The 15,101-nt window shown below is 37.4% G+C and overlaps 1 protein-coding gene across 1 annotated transcript; it reads right to left on the minus strand.

Moving 5' to 3' along the window:
• Positions 1-4,366: 4,366 nt before the first annotated feature.
• Positions 4,367-14,659, minus strand: ppp1r18 (protein phosphatase 1, regulatory subunit 18). The gene is made up of 3 exons (XM_067410972.1): positions 12,818-14,659; positions 6,703-6,943; positions 4,367-5,130 (listed from the first exon to the last, which is right to left on the minus strand). The coding sequence occupies exons 1-3, from the start codon at positions 14,657-14,659 to the stop codon at positions 5,102-5,104; spliced, it is 2,112 nt and encodes a 703-aa protein (XP_067267073.1). The 3' UTR covers positions 4,367-5,101.
• Positions 14,660-15,101: the final 442 nt, after the last annotated feature.

Here is a 15,101-nt window from a genome sequence, read left to right on the forward strand (position 1 = left end):
GTAATAATATTTTACAATTTTACCGTAGAAGAGACTTAATTCAGAAACACCAGACCCCACACTTTGGAATTTTTTGCCATGAGTCACGACCAGATGATACAACTGTCAATGTGGATAAAGTAGAATATAAATCTTATTTCTACACCAGAGCCAGTGTTTGTTTCTTTGGCTTTTACATGATGTGCCACAGAGCAGCACCATGAATTTATTATATATTGTCAGTCTCCATGGAGTAACCTGAGGTTAAGTGTCTTCATAACAGACACAAAGGTGATAATTCATAGGTCGCTCCTTGTGGGAATTGAACCAGCAACCTTCCAAATACCATCTCCAAGCTCTGACCACAACGCCACACCAGATCAGCCCACTAATCTTCTAGAAATCACTTCAGATTGTTAAAAACAGCTCCTATCAACACCAAAACAGCTGATCTCTCTCTCGAGCACATCCTAAAACAAATGCAAAACTCCTAAACACAAAAAATGCTGTTTAAAGGGAAAGTTCACAAAAAAATGAACTCAAACCTATATGTCTTTTCTTCAGAGAGACCCTGAGCTGTACTTCTGCAAAAAATAACAATAGAAAAGACAAAATTACACTAATCCATGTGCTTGAAGACCTGAAATATAATGCAATGAACCAGTTATTTAGATACTTTATCACAATAAAGTATCCATTTTCATTGCATTGCTATCCGAGCATCTCATTCGTGCTTCACAGACGTAATCAATAAATATCCGATCTGAAGTGCAAGAGGGTGAATAAATGATAGTCAACTATTCCTTTAAGACTTAATTTTCCTTTAGCGCAGGCTGATGGGGTTTGTACCTAACAGTTAGACACGTGAATGTCTGTCTCTGTTCCTGAAGCCTCTGGCACTGAAGCGTTTTAGACTCTATTGCGTCATTGTGGTGACTAGCAGCTCGCATCCAGACAAATTTCTGACAGCGGCTCTGTATGACACATAACTAATAGCCAAAATCAATGTTTTTTCAAGCGCAACAATAAAATGTTGACAATAAAATGTGTTAATCTAAGCTTGCCATTGAATCAGTAGCGACCTGTAGTGCATTCAAGCTGTGCAATTTTATCAGTATGTGTGTTTGGTGGGAATAAAACCCTTGAGTTTCTTTAGATAAACTCTATGAAGAACAATAGTGAGTCACTAAAAAGAATGAATACATAAATTATTTGTTAAAACAAAGAAGATACATGGTGTCTTATGGCACAAAAGTTTGAATGTTTGGCTTGCATGAGCTCCAATAAAGGCATTATATCTGTGCATCAGGGTGAAAAGGTGTGCTCAGGTAAAGCAATGCAATCTGTCTGACAAACCTGCACACACACACCTCCGGTACTCAGTGTGTGTTCAAGGATCTGAACAGAACTACAATCGAGGTGTAATTAACTGGTGAGAGAGTCTGTGCTATCCGTGTTCTGTGGTGTGACTTGCCTTTTGGGAAAAGAACTATTTCAAGACTGAACCCCCTGCACAGTGAGAAAGCCACATCTGACATATAACAGCGCACACCGCCGTTATAACAGAGAGATGTGCTTGCATTTTTAGACAGACATATGCATTCGAATATGAAGTTTATAGGTACAGCAGTTAAACTCACAAAACTCAAACAAACACAGGAGCCTTCAAAAGACATGAGAACATTTGGGATGGGACGGAGATTAACAGCAAGCTGTTAATGACTGGATGAGATTTCTGATGCCTTAAAAATATGCTTTATGTTTATGCTCTAAGCAGATGTTTCATACCAAATTGACGTAATAAAAAGCACAAATCATGTTAAGTGGAAATTACCATGATAAAACATAGAGAACACACAACATATGCTCAGATAGGCCCCAAAACGACTAGAGGAAAACCAAAAAACTGACACTGCACAAACATCTGTTCATAATAGGGGTGTAGAAATTTGCCATATGCATCAGTCTGACAATGAAATTTCAATGCCATTAAAATTTAAAAATAATAATAATTTATAAATGCATTCATTTCTTATTCAAAATACAATACCTGGAACTATGAATGTAAAACCAACATGGGAACGGTTGCATAAACCACTAAGACTAGTCTTACAAGTTAGATTTTGTTTTTCTTTAAAAAATGTTCATAACTTTTTTAAATCAGTTAGCCTACATAAAAACGAATTTGATACCGAAAGACACCGTCTTAAAAGAATGGCATAATGTTTATGCTTACTTACGTTTACTACAGTGTATTAAAGTATTTTAAGTAAATATGCTGAAGACACAAATGTTGAGGAAAAACCAAATCTAATTTAATCAAACCTGATCAAATTCCTGATTTTATGATGCATAATCGTGTGAAGAATCATTATTGAATCATTGTCAGAGCATATATTTACACCCTTTTTAATCACTAGACAAGAGTTCTTAACGAGCACAGAGTATTTATAGAGCTAGAACAGAGCTGATGAGAGTCCCGGAGCAGGTCCATCATGAGCAGGTGTCTTGACACTCACTCTAAAAATGGATGTTGATTGACATGTACATTAGAAACAAGTTTTGATGGACGGATTCCAGGCTCATTTGGGGTCAGAATAAAGCAGTCTTTCCTCTTTACTGATGATATGCGTGAAGATTGTCACAGAATTTAGTCTTCTGCTGCTATCTAGTGGTCTTTATTGGTAGACCTAACTGATTTACACCAGCGAACTCCTCACAAACTAGTCTAGAATTAAGCGTTTATATTAGCATTATATTTACCTAAAAAGGTGATTAAAACACATATTCAACATGAAAACCACAATACGGCATAAAAACTTGTAGTCGTATTGCCTTTACAAATAGTAAAGCAGCGTGTAGGTACTGTTTTAATATACCATATCCTACTCTAATAAGCCTATAATATTGTTCCGATTACCATATCTTATAGCCAGTGTGGTATTAACATGACACTTCAGTGAATACCATGGTATTATAGTACCATGTTCAAAACATGGTTACTATGGTATTTTTGTAAGCGCTTAAAACATACTTACGACGTGGGGGTGATAAAACCTCGAAGTTATCCGCTTCATAATCTTAAAAACATACAAACAAAACAAAACAAAAAGAAGTCGGATTACGTTGACACCCTAAACACAGCGCGAAAGAAGCCGTTAGATTTTCCCGCTCTTGGAGAATTTGAATGATTAGGAGGGAATCAAAAAGTGGGGAACAAATGAATAACCCTAAGAAACTGAGTAAATTAATCTGCTAGTTGTCAATCCTTACAATATTCTGAAGCACATTTTAGACGGCCTCACGTACATGTCCGTGGTGATTCGGTCAATGGCGGGTCGCTTGATTCACGGATTCCCGCGTATTTTGGCGTTGCAGACTGTGATTTCAGGTGCAAACAGCTAATTAGCTCGTTTTTTTCGGAAGGATCATGTCATGCTATGCTATCATGTCATGTTTATACGTACCATCACTTAACCATAACTACTATAGTACTTTGTTGTCAGGTAATTCATAGTAAATACTATAGTGTTTTTGAACCATACTATAGTAAAGTACTTTAATTAATTTGTTGTGGTAATTCTAGTTGCTGTGGTAACATAACAATTATAGTAATATATACATATTACTGTACCCAATACTGTAAGATTTCTTAAACTATAATATACACTACAGTTCACTGTAGTAAAAACTAAAGTATTTATTACAGTTTATCAGTTCAGTTAATACTACAGTATGCTGTAGCATTCATTAACAAAGTGTTGTAAATACTATAATATAAACAGTATAGCCTACTACAATATAACTATAGTATGGTTCAAAAACACTATAGTATTTACTATAAATTACTATAGTATACAACAGTTGTAAGGCAACATATACCCTGAAAATGATGGTGAATTAATGTACAGTACTGAATGGGGAAACAACAATCAGATAGACAACTTTTTGATGTTGTACAGTTATCGAAATTTGTTGATAGGACTTACAGCTAAATGTATTTTTTATGTATTAGTGTTATTCACAACAACATATTAATCAAACTTTTTTTTTTTTTTTTAAGTGAGGGAAATGTCATACCTAATCAATTCACCTGGAAGCTTATTTTGGTCTTAAGCGCCAATGATCAGAAACAATTTCTAATGAAAATTAGAAATTGGAATAAATTAACATTGGTAAATTGATTTAACTGTCCACAGGGACTGTGCAAATTGGCATCTCATCAATATTTTAGATGATTTAATGTGCAGAATCACTCATTGTTACTGTAAATATCCAGCAGGTGGCGCTTTAATACAACAAGTATGTAATAGAATAGCTAAAACAACCTGTCACTCAAAGATGATGGACTACCCCATTTTTAAAATACACACACACACACTGTTTGTCTAAAATGTTTAATAATATTTTAAAGGTGCTTCTTCATTTCATGGGAAAGTTGAAAACCTGTATTCAAGTACAAATAATATACAAAAAAATGGATTTTTATTTGATCGCATTGTAAAAATCCAAGTGACCCATCAATACAGATAATTCTCTCTCACTCACATTCTATGCAATGTCAAAATTCTATTTTACAAACTCATGATGAAAACAGATATCATATATCAGTACTAATTCTAATCTTTATTAATCATAATCATAATTTCACAAGAGAGAGTCAACTCTAAACATGTGACAATCAGAGAAAGAGGGTTTAATTTTCATTCATAAATAAAAATAAATCCCCTCAAAATTGATGCAGGATATTGCAATAAAAAGAAATAAAATCTATTCCAGTTAGTTTCCTAAATGAACAGCCTTCAGTCCTTAAAAGGTTTTAATAATAAAACTCTGTAAACTGTGCAAACCATCATATCGGACCTGAGTAATCATTCTGTGAATCAGAGCAGCACTTACATGGCTTGAGCTGCGCACAGCGTGAAACAAACGTTTATTTTCTTCATCTCTGAACATGAAACTGAAATCAAATATTGTGCATGTATTTTTGATTTGCCAACAGGACAAGCAAAACTAAAGAATAAAAAAATTATAATAATTTTAAAACCACATTTTAAAAAATTGATCATTACTTACACCTGCAAAAGTAAGTAATTTTAAATCTAAAGGATGCCATGGTTTGTCATTTAGAGAGTCGTTTACAGGATTCATCTGGAAAAAAGACAGACAAAAATAACATTTCAAATTACATTAAATAAAACTTTGTTTCGTCAATTTTCATGATTTAAAAATGTGCAGTTTAATGCTTTTTAAATGGTTTGTTCACCCAAAAATGAAAATTATGTCATTTATTACTCACCCTCATGTCGTTCCACACCCATAAGACCTTCATTCATCTTCAGAACACAAATTAAGATATTTTAGTTGAAATCCGATGGCTCAGTGAGGCCTGCATAGCCAGCAATGACATTTCCTCTCTCAAGATCCATCAATGTACTAAAAACATATTTAAATCAGTTCATGTGAGTACAGTGGTTCAATATTAATATTATAAAGCCACGGGAATATTTTTGGTGAGCCAAAAAAGCAAATAAAGACTTATTTAGTGATGGCCGATTTCAAAACACTGCTTCAGGAAGCTTCGGAGCACAAATGAATCAGTGTGTCGAATCATGATTCAGATCACGTGTCAAACCGCCAAACTGCTGAAATCACGTGACTTTGGCGATCCGAACAGCAGATTCGATACCCTGATTCATAACGCTCCAAAGCTTCCTGAAGCAGTGTTTTGAAATCGGCCATCACTAAATAAGTCGTTATTTTGGTTTTTTTGGCGCTCCAAAAATATTCTCGTGGCTTTATAATATTAATATTGAGACACTGTACTCACATGAACTGATTTAAATATGTTTTTAGTACATTTATGGATCTTGAGATAGGAAATGTCATTGCTGGCTATGCAGGCCTCACTGAGCCATCGGATTTCATCAAAAATATCTTAATTTGTGTTCTGAAGATTAACAAAGTTCTTACGGGTGTGGAACGACATGAAAGTGAATAATTTCATTTTTGGGTGAACTAACCCTTTAACTGCAGCAGGGTTGTGCCAAATTCACTTGTTTCATTACTGGATGAATCAGCGTTTTTGAAAGAATCTGTTGAATGAATGACTCAATGACAAAAAAAAAAGTTTTAACAGCCACTTGTCGCCACCTACTGGTGTAACGATGTAATTGATACAGTCTTTATTTGAAGCGTCAAGTTACTTTCAAAAGCTTATTTACTCTATTTTGATCATTCCTCATGAATGGAAAGTGAGACAATTTTTTGATTCTGAATTTTGCACAACCCTGAACATAAAATGTTATTTCATATAATTATCATAAAAATACATACATGATAAAGCACACATGCATAGTCTATTCTACAAGCTCTCTAATGCTACAGTTTAGACGCGCACGACATCCAGCTGACATCTGCATTCATATTTACATTCTACATTTGAATTTATTTTAATTTGTTAGATTTTGAAGTGCATTTAGGAAACATATTTTAGCAGTATTTCTGCCTCTCTCAAGTTCAGGCGCAGTGTATTTGTGAATGTAGTATGTATTCTATTTCCAGAATTTATCTGAAAGCAAAAGTTATTAATGTGAACGGACCTATTGCTGCACTAATGAAAATAATTACCTAAATAGTTTGTTTATTCATGTATTTGTATTTGTAGTTTTTTTATTCCATGTTTGCTTGTTTTAATTGTGATGTAATTTAGAAGCCACTGACCCACTTTTAGGAATCGAACCCTTCCTGTGCTCTCATTCATGGCACTGCGAGATACAAACGCTGCGCTCTCGTCCTCCTCATCTTCCTCCTGTCCCTCGGCCTCCTGCTCCCCCCCACGCCACCCCTCTTCCCTCCCTCCGTCTTCTGGCCCTGGATAGCAGGGGAGGGAAGCTAGCTCACAGGCTTCTGAAGGGTACTCACAAACTCTCTCCAGCTGAGCGTCATCGAAACACACCTTCACCTGAACCAGAGAAATGGAGAAAGAGCGGCAGAACGGTCAGTGAGACACAATCCAACTCATTATAAAAATGCAAATGTGTTAGGATTCTTTTTATTTACCCTAAACAATAAAAGTGGATTATGATTAAGACTTTTAGTTTGCCTTTGGATTTCCACAGAAGAAAGAAAGCAACATAAAGATGAATAAATGATTTTGGAGTTGTTATTGGAGTATGTTTTACAAGAAAATACTATTTATAGTCTTTCTACGTCAAAATTTAAAGTCCTCCTGTATAGTCAATCATTTTATTTGATCACCAAATAAAACAATTTCTTGTGAATTTTGTTTGTCATGCCTTAAAATAGCTGGAATGTAACTCTACACCTTTGCCTCATTTAGTATACGCGGACCATGAATATGCAAATTAGCCCCGCCTCCACTCACTCACACCAACTCAGAGATCCACTCGTCCAATTTTTACTCAACTTACTGAGGTAAACGCTGCACAATGGTATGGCTCTTTACAACATCGGACACACAACGGTAATTAATATGATTAGCCTTTTGCTTGACTATGTTATAAAACAGCTAATAATGTGGTGCTAATATTAGACAAACCATGTTCCCGTTTGCAAGTCAGACAGCTGCCTTCTAAAAGTCAGTATCCTTAGAAACGCTTTGAAATAGTTCATTGTAACATCATAATATTCATCATACACCCGCTATAATGCTAAATCTACCCAATTTTATCATATCAACAAAACTGAAAAAAAAAACATACCTCTTGAGACTCCCCTGTTAATGATATGCTAAAGCCCGCCCACAGTTTTATGTGATTGGTATCTTTTTTCATTGCAGTTTCAAGGTGAAAATACTCAGCAATGGTCTTGACTTATGAATTTGCACATAATTTATTTTAAAGTATATTAAAAACACCACATAGACATATAAACAACATTAAAAACTAGATTTTTTTTTTTACCAGAGGAAGACTTTAATGTTTAAATCAATATGTTACTTGCCATTATTCAAAGTAATTTCTACATCCAATTTTTAGTGTATGTAAATAAACTATAAAAAATATGTACATAAAACAAAAATTTTCTGAGTACATTTTACAAATACTATTGCAGTCTTTCTACTTCAAAATTTCACATTTAATTAACTTACTTTGAAGATACTTTGGCGTATTGCATGAGAGTTTCTTAAAATGTCTGAATTTTAGAGCAGGACAGACATACTTGTTAAAGTTAAGAACTTTAAAACCCTTCCCTTTTCTAAGGGGCTGATTACACGACACGATTTACAACTAAAAACTGAAAACTTTTTATGCGTTTTTGCCCGTTTATTTACACGACAGCTGCGTTTTGGGGGCATAAAAGTGCAAACATTTTGAAAACGGGTTACAAAATGCAAGATACTGTTATCGTCTCCTTGTAAACTACAAAAACTTGAATTTGTGAAAACGGTGACATCATGCACATGTGTGTAACGTGTTCAGTCTATAGACACGTGCGTTTATTAACAAAGTGACATCGCCATCTACTGGCCTGGCAGCAGAATACAGCGTTTTTCGCCGTTTTCGCGGATCGGGGATCATTTTGACAACACAAAGGAAAATCTTTTTTTTAGTACATCATTGTTGAGTAAATGTATCCTAAAGCAAGTCACACCTCAGGAATTTCGGTTACAGAAATTTTTCGGAAATTATCAGACTACAAAGTAGGCATTTAGCAGATGCTTTTATCCAATCCAGCGTGCCAAATTTATACTAAAAAGACTTCAGCAGTGGCATTTAACACTGTTTAATGCTGGATAGAGGTGGCAGAAATGCATTTACACAGCAATTATGACCACGCTTTTATACTAGGGGCTTGAATAGGCACAATTTAGTCTGACTTATATCTGAATTTTGAGCAGGCACAGAGTAAGTGCCGTCAGTCATTACTGAAATTTTAAAAATGTGATGATACCAGCATTTCCCCCTATCATTTTGAGCGCTGTTGAACGCCCAATGTTTTTGAAGCATTGATCATTGTAGCCAATCACAGACATATCTGTTGAGTGCATGAACACAATGGCCAATCAGAGGTGTTTAAGAATCAAAATGGGGAAATGCTGGTATCGTCACATTTTTAAAATTCAGTACTGACTTGGTACTTTTGGCAACACTATCACAGAGCAGCCTTAACTTGGCTGTGTAAAGATGCCTTTATAGTGCACTTCAATCCACAATCCCCTTGGAACAACCTCCTGATAATGCTGATACCTCTTAGCAATCAGACCAGCAAACCTTCGAAGATAAAACAGAAATAACACAGAGGACATAATACAGAGAGAAAGGCAGCACGATAGTGGCTTAAGGTTCAGATGAGGAAAGTAGAATCACCCCCCTCTGACAGATTAACAGACTGACGTCAGTCGGCCTGCAGGGGGCCGCGGTAATACAGCAATGACACCACACTACCATATACTACTGCTATTTCTGTCGAATGCATTAGGGAATCAGTACGAGATATTCTGCATGCATACGCAGATGATCTTCTAGATCTAAGCATCTGCCAAAATGCATAAATGTAAATTCAACAAAAACATTTAGTTTACTTAAGATAGATTCAAAGATAAAAAAGTGTCTACCAAAATGCATAAATGTTAAAGTCATCAAAACATTAAAGTGTCTCCAGAGAAAGTCAGCATGTGCACAACAGTAAGAAGAATGAAGGTTAGATGTGGTCAGAGTGTAAACCAGGGTAATACTCTTGGAGCAGAGACACATTCACACTCCCGCTGTTAAATGTAACGCAGGAACATGTGATATTGCCGGTCATATGAACTGAAATTAACATAAAGTGATAAACTGAGGTTAGGCTGCTTTTGTTTTAATGCATTCTGTCTGTGCCACAGGAAGTGACACAGCTGTGAGGAGGAAGTAGCTATAGGGTAGTCACGAGAATGCTTTAAAAACCCCAAAATGTTACAGCCAAATAAAACACACATTAGTCATAGGGTTGAGCTTGTAAAAAAAGTACAGCACATCACTTTCAGCCACGTGTACAGTTTAGCGTTTCACTTAAAGCTCTGCTTTTAATGTGTAGTTTTAAATATTGCATAAAATAATGTTAAATATGAATATTTTTATGTATATATTGTTAAATGTTTTTGAAAGAAGTCTCTTCTGTTCCCCAAGACTGAAAAATACAGTAAAATCTTTTGAAATATTACAGCTGTTTTCTATGTGAATATATAGTAAAAATGTAATTTATTCCTGTGATCAAAGCTGAATTTTCAGCATCATTACTCCAGTCTTACGTTTGATGTATGCAAAATTTAGAAGAAAAAAACTTTTGATCAGGACTTTTATTTAAAAATTACGGTAAAGACATTTATAATGTTACATAAGATTTCTGAAATAAAGTGTGCTTTTTAAACTTTTTATTCATCAAATAATCTGCAGGTCTTAAAAAGTCTTCAACTTTACGCAAATTAAGGCCTTAAAAAGGTCTTAAATCAGAGCAGAAGGTCTTAAATTCATATAATTATGGCATTAAATGTTGTGTGCACTGCAAAAATGATTTTCTTCCTCAGTATTTTTGTCCAGTTTTCCAGTACAAATATCTAAACATCCTTAAATCAAGATACAATGTGTATTTTCACTGATATTGTTTGACTTATTGTTAGATCACTGCTGGTTTTCTTTTTTTGTTAGCTGAAACTCTTTGAACTAAATTGTTTACTTTAAGTTAATATTTCAATATTTTAACAACACTTTTGCACACACAATTTAACAACACATGCACATGTTCACGGTTCACTGATGTCAGCTAATTGTCACATGACATGCATGTTAAAAAAATATTTAATTTTTTAGTGTGTTTAATTTGATTCTTTATTTTAAATTAAAATAAATAAATAAATTATGATTTAATTAATTATTAGCATTTCAGCCATCACAAACTTCATGCATGCCCCCTGTCAAACCATTTGCCAGATAATATAGTTCATTAGCATAAATGTAGGCCGTTAATGATCACGTATATGAACGAATCTGTAATTAATGTATTCTAATTTATAAAATCCAGTCACGGGTGTACGTTTATAAGCATTGTACAATGGCTTCAAACACGGCTCCTCTAACCAGAACTTTAAGTAACACCACTTTCTTTTATAAAATTGCTTTCTCCATTTGAATTGGAACTGCAACTGTTTTATTATTATCATAAATGCTTGCGGTCTTCTGCTCAAGAGTCCAATTTCATTATAATGTTCTCTTCACGTACAGTTGACTCCGGTTCCTGGCAGAAGTTATTGTATGTGGTTACTCTGATCGCCACAATGCAAACATACTGCTCTATTAACTCCCTTATAAAGCCCAACTAAATTAAAAGGTCATTCTTCTGTTCCAAAGAAAACGCTGCCAAATTCTCTCGTTCCCCGTTTCTGCTCCGTTGAGTTGCTTTGTGTTCGCTGTGTCCCACTTACTTCAAAAAGCTTTGTTTGATGAGGGCAGGCACTGCCATTAAACCCCACATCGGAAGACAAGATATCTCTTGCAAGCAAACTCAGATGATAGTTGTGATAATGCATAAGTTTCCAGAAGTGAAAGTTTCCAGTATTTTGTGTGTCAGTGTTTTTTTGCAGCTCGAGGGAGGAACTACAAAACTAGTTAGGGGAAGCCAAACGTTCAGCAGTATATCAAGTATCTGACATATTCTGCAATCAGATGCCATCATAAATGGCGTGTGGTCACACCAGTGTTCCCTACATACTGTAATTCCCCCTGCTGTAACCCATGACTGAAAGCAATGATAGTGTACAGTTCAGTGAGTCCATTCATGTCCGTTCAGTTGGTTGATTCAGTGAAGGATTTGTTAGACTGATTCAAATGGTTAGTCTTTTGAGCGATTCACTAAAAGAATGACTCATGAGATTCTTTCGCTCGTGAATCAGACTACATTGGTTGTGCTTTCTTTGTTTTTGTATGAACAGTGAAAGCAATGCAATAGAAGGACATGTTGTCTTTGTATAATTTTAGGAAGCTCCAAATCTTTATCGCATTTATCGCACTCTGGGGGAAAAAAAGAGCAAATACATATACAGTACTGGTCAAATTTATAATGTTTTTGAAAGAAGTCTCTTATGCTCCTCAAAATAATGGTTTTCTATTTTAATATACTGTAGAATATTATTTATTTCTGTGATGCAAAGCTGTATTTTCATCAGCCGTTACTCCAGTATTAAAAACAACATCTAGATCTTGAGCTGGGTCATTTTAGGCTAACCAATGTCTAGGTCAGACAGGAGGACAGTTTCAGGGTGAAAGGTACTGAAGAAGGCACGACTGCATTAACCTCAGTCTATTCTTAGACACTCACTCTACCTTGAAGCCAGACTTTTGGTGTAATGATCTTTTTTGTTGTTGTTTAAGCCAAGAAGTTCATTTTAAAGGTATCAATTGTTCATGACTTGGTTTAAGTACTCCTGAACAATGCATTCATTCTCTGATTTCGCTTTTTTAATGCAGCTTTTAAATGTGCTAACACACACAGGGACTATCTTCACCTGTGGACTGTGATGGCCTGAGAGATAAGCCTAATCCAGGCTTAACACTGAGAAACTGCTTTGGCCACAATCAAAGACGACAGAGATATTCTAGCCTGACTATTGAGAGATCACACTTTGATTCATTCTTGGGAATCTTCTTAAGTGCAGTTGTTTCTTTGCAATTAGAAATCCCACTATATAACCATAACCACACTATCTAAAACATTGCATTATGCTAGTTGCACTGCATTTCCCATACGTTAGAGTCTAATTGTAGCATGTTGCATGCTCAGTTTTGTATTGCCCTGATCACTGGATTGTAAATGTTATGCAAATAGATATAAACCCACTCACCGCTTTGGGTGTCCCTCTGCTCTTCACTAAGCATGACCGCTCGAGGTTCTGGTACCCTCCAATCACTTCGATCTCTTCTGCTGTAGGATACCTCTTCTTCCCTGTCCCCTTGGTGTTGGTGCTGGGAGCAGGCGTGGGTATATTGGCCTGTGGGGCTGCTTTGGGTGTTGCAGGGGCCCCTGTTGGGATGCTATTGGTCGAGGCTGCCCCAGCAGGTCTTCTAGGGGTGATTGTGATAGTAGTTCCTCTCTTTCCTGGTCCCCCTGAGGCGCTCCTAATGGAAAAGAGAGGTGGAGATGGAGTTGAGGAGGGGGATGCGGTGCAGGGAGAGGATGACGATGGAGAGCTTTGTTCTGTCGATTCGGTGTTCCGGGCGTTGATTGTGAATGATCTGACCTGCTGGGGTTTATTTGGTTGCCTTTGGGCTTTCTGTTGGGCTTGTGGAAATCTGGGATTTGTAGGTTCTTGTGATTTCTGTGTTTCTCTTAATATGTCTGGTTTCTTGGCTGCCGGTTCTACAAAGTGGCTCCTCTCCATGCTGGTCTGTGCCTTTCTGTCGTTGTGGGGACCACATCCTGCTTCCTGTTCCCTCAGCTGTAGCCGTTCCAACTTGCGCTGTACCATCTGAACACCTGTCGACTCCATCGTCTCAGATTTATCACTGTCCCTCCCATGATTCCACAGTTTTGCCGTTTCTGGCAGGACGTCCGGTGATGGTGGCTCTCTAATGGGGTTGTACTTGCCCTGAGGTCCGCTATGTGGCGGCAAATCAGCGGTCCTTTCACTGATACATACTGCAGTCCTGGAGCCCACCGTCTTGAGGTTATATATACGGCTCATGGCGTCTAATGAGTCCGAAAGTGGTGGGGAGGGAGAAAGAGAGGGAGGAAGATACTCTTCCTCTAACAACTCTTCCTCTCTCTCTTTCTTGTCTTCTCCTCCGTCAATGTCCTGTGTTCTCCAAGCGTTGCTTGTTCCACACTCCTCTACATGGTGTTCTGTCTCTCTCTGTGTTTTCCCGGAGCAGATATCGCTCGCAGATACTTCTCTGGAGATCTCCCCGACTTCTGTTTCTGTCGAGGCTGACTGCAAGAGCGACAGAGAAACAGGAACAGGAAGTTGAGGGCTTGACTTTGACATGCTAGCGTCCTGTGTGACGTCAAACAGTCTGACAGACTGAAATGTGGTTTCTTCCTGTTCTTTCACAGTTCCTTCTGTTTCTCTGCTGGCCTCTTCTTTGCAATCCTCTCTTTCCTTCTCTCGCTGACGAATTCTCTCTTTTAGAGACTCAACTCGGGTCAGAGGTCGCCCAGCCTTCCAGCTCCCTTTCCTCTCCATTTGTCCTCCATCTTGTCCATCCCCAACAGGGAGACTGGCCCTCCTTTCTTCTGATATATCGACTCCATAAAACACAGTCCTGGGGATGGTGACTCCCTCTTGGGTGCAGAGTTTGCTCTGTCCCAGTGTAACAGAGTGTTGTGGGAGTTGTGAGGTGAAATGTATTTCCTCTGTGGCTCGTTTTGGTAAGTTCTGATACTGTTGATGCTCTTCTTGATCCTGTTTACTCATTTCACCATGTGAAAACACATGCCCTGTCCTCTTAAGTTCTCTGTCTGATTGGACTTTTTCTTGGCCAGAGGGTTGTCTTTGCCCAACATAGGCCGTAGTCTGGCAGCTGGCATCTACACATTGGCACCGAACGTCTGCAGAGAAGTCTATAATGCGGTCATCTGAGGATGGGATATATGCAGCATGGGATTGTATTGAAGCTCCGACGGTTACCTCATCCTGATTCCATCTCCTTTCGGATTCTGTTTTTGCTTCTGTTGTCTGTCTTACCATTATCTCTTCCTCCCGCCTCTTCTCTTTATGTTTCTCTTTATCTATCTTAATTTCTCTCTCATTCTCCTCTCTCTTGATCTCTCTTTCTGAACTGCTCTCCCTCCCATCTTGTTTGATAGGAATTCGTCGCGCAAATGCGACCCCTTCTGGGTTTCTGACGGAGGCCAGAGTGAAGCCCTCTTCTCCGTCTACACTTGAAGTCCGTTCCTTTGTCTCTCCACATACAGATTCATTCTTATTTTCTACTCCTCGTTCTTTTTGTCTCTTTTCGTGCACCACCTCATCATGTTTGGGTCGGCCCCATCGCCTGGTGACCCTCGAAAGGCTCTCCGATGACTTGACCCTGCGGTCAGAGTATGTCCTCTCCATCATCTTAAAGTCTGTCTTTTCCTCACTGTTCTCCTGTTGGCAAACCACACGGTCAGAGAAGCTAAAGGAGCGT

Source organism: Chanodichthys erythropterus, chromosome 15, assembly GCF_024489055.1.
Source record: "Chanodichthys erythropterus isolate Z2021 chromosome 15, ASM2448905v1, whole genome shotgun sequence".
Classification (NCBI taxonomy): Eukaryota; Metazoa; Chordata; class Actinopteri; order Cypriniformes; family Xenocyprididae; genus Chanodichthys; species Chanodichthys erythropterus.

Excerpts from the sequence above, each read along its gene's own strand:
- ppp1r18 (XM_067410972.1), bottom strand. The coding sequence starts at position 14,659 with ATGGTAAGACAGACAACAGAAGCAAAAACAGAATCCGAAAGGAGATGG. Across the intron at positions 6,944-12,817 it reads GCAGAGGGACACCCAAAGCG|GTGAAGGTGTGTTTCGATGA; the intron begins GTGAGTGGGTTT and ends TCTCTGGTTCAG. Across the intron at positions 5,131-6,702 it reads GGTTCGATTCCTAAAAGTGG|ATGAATCCTGTAAACGACTC; the intron begins GTCAGTGGCTTC and ends TCTTTTTTCCAG.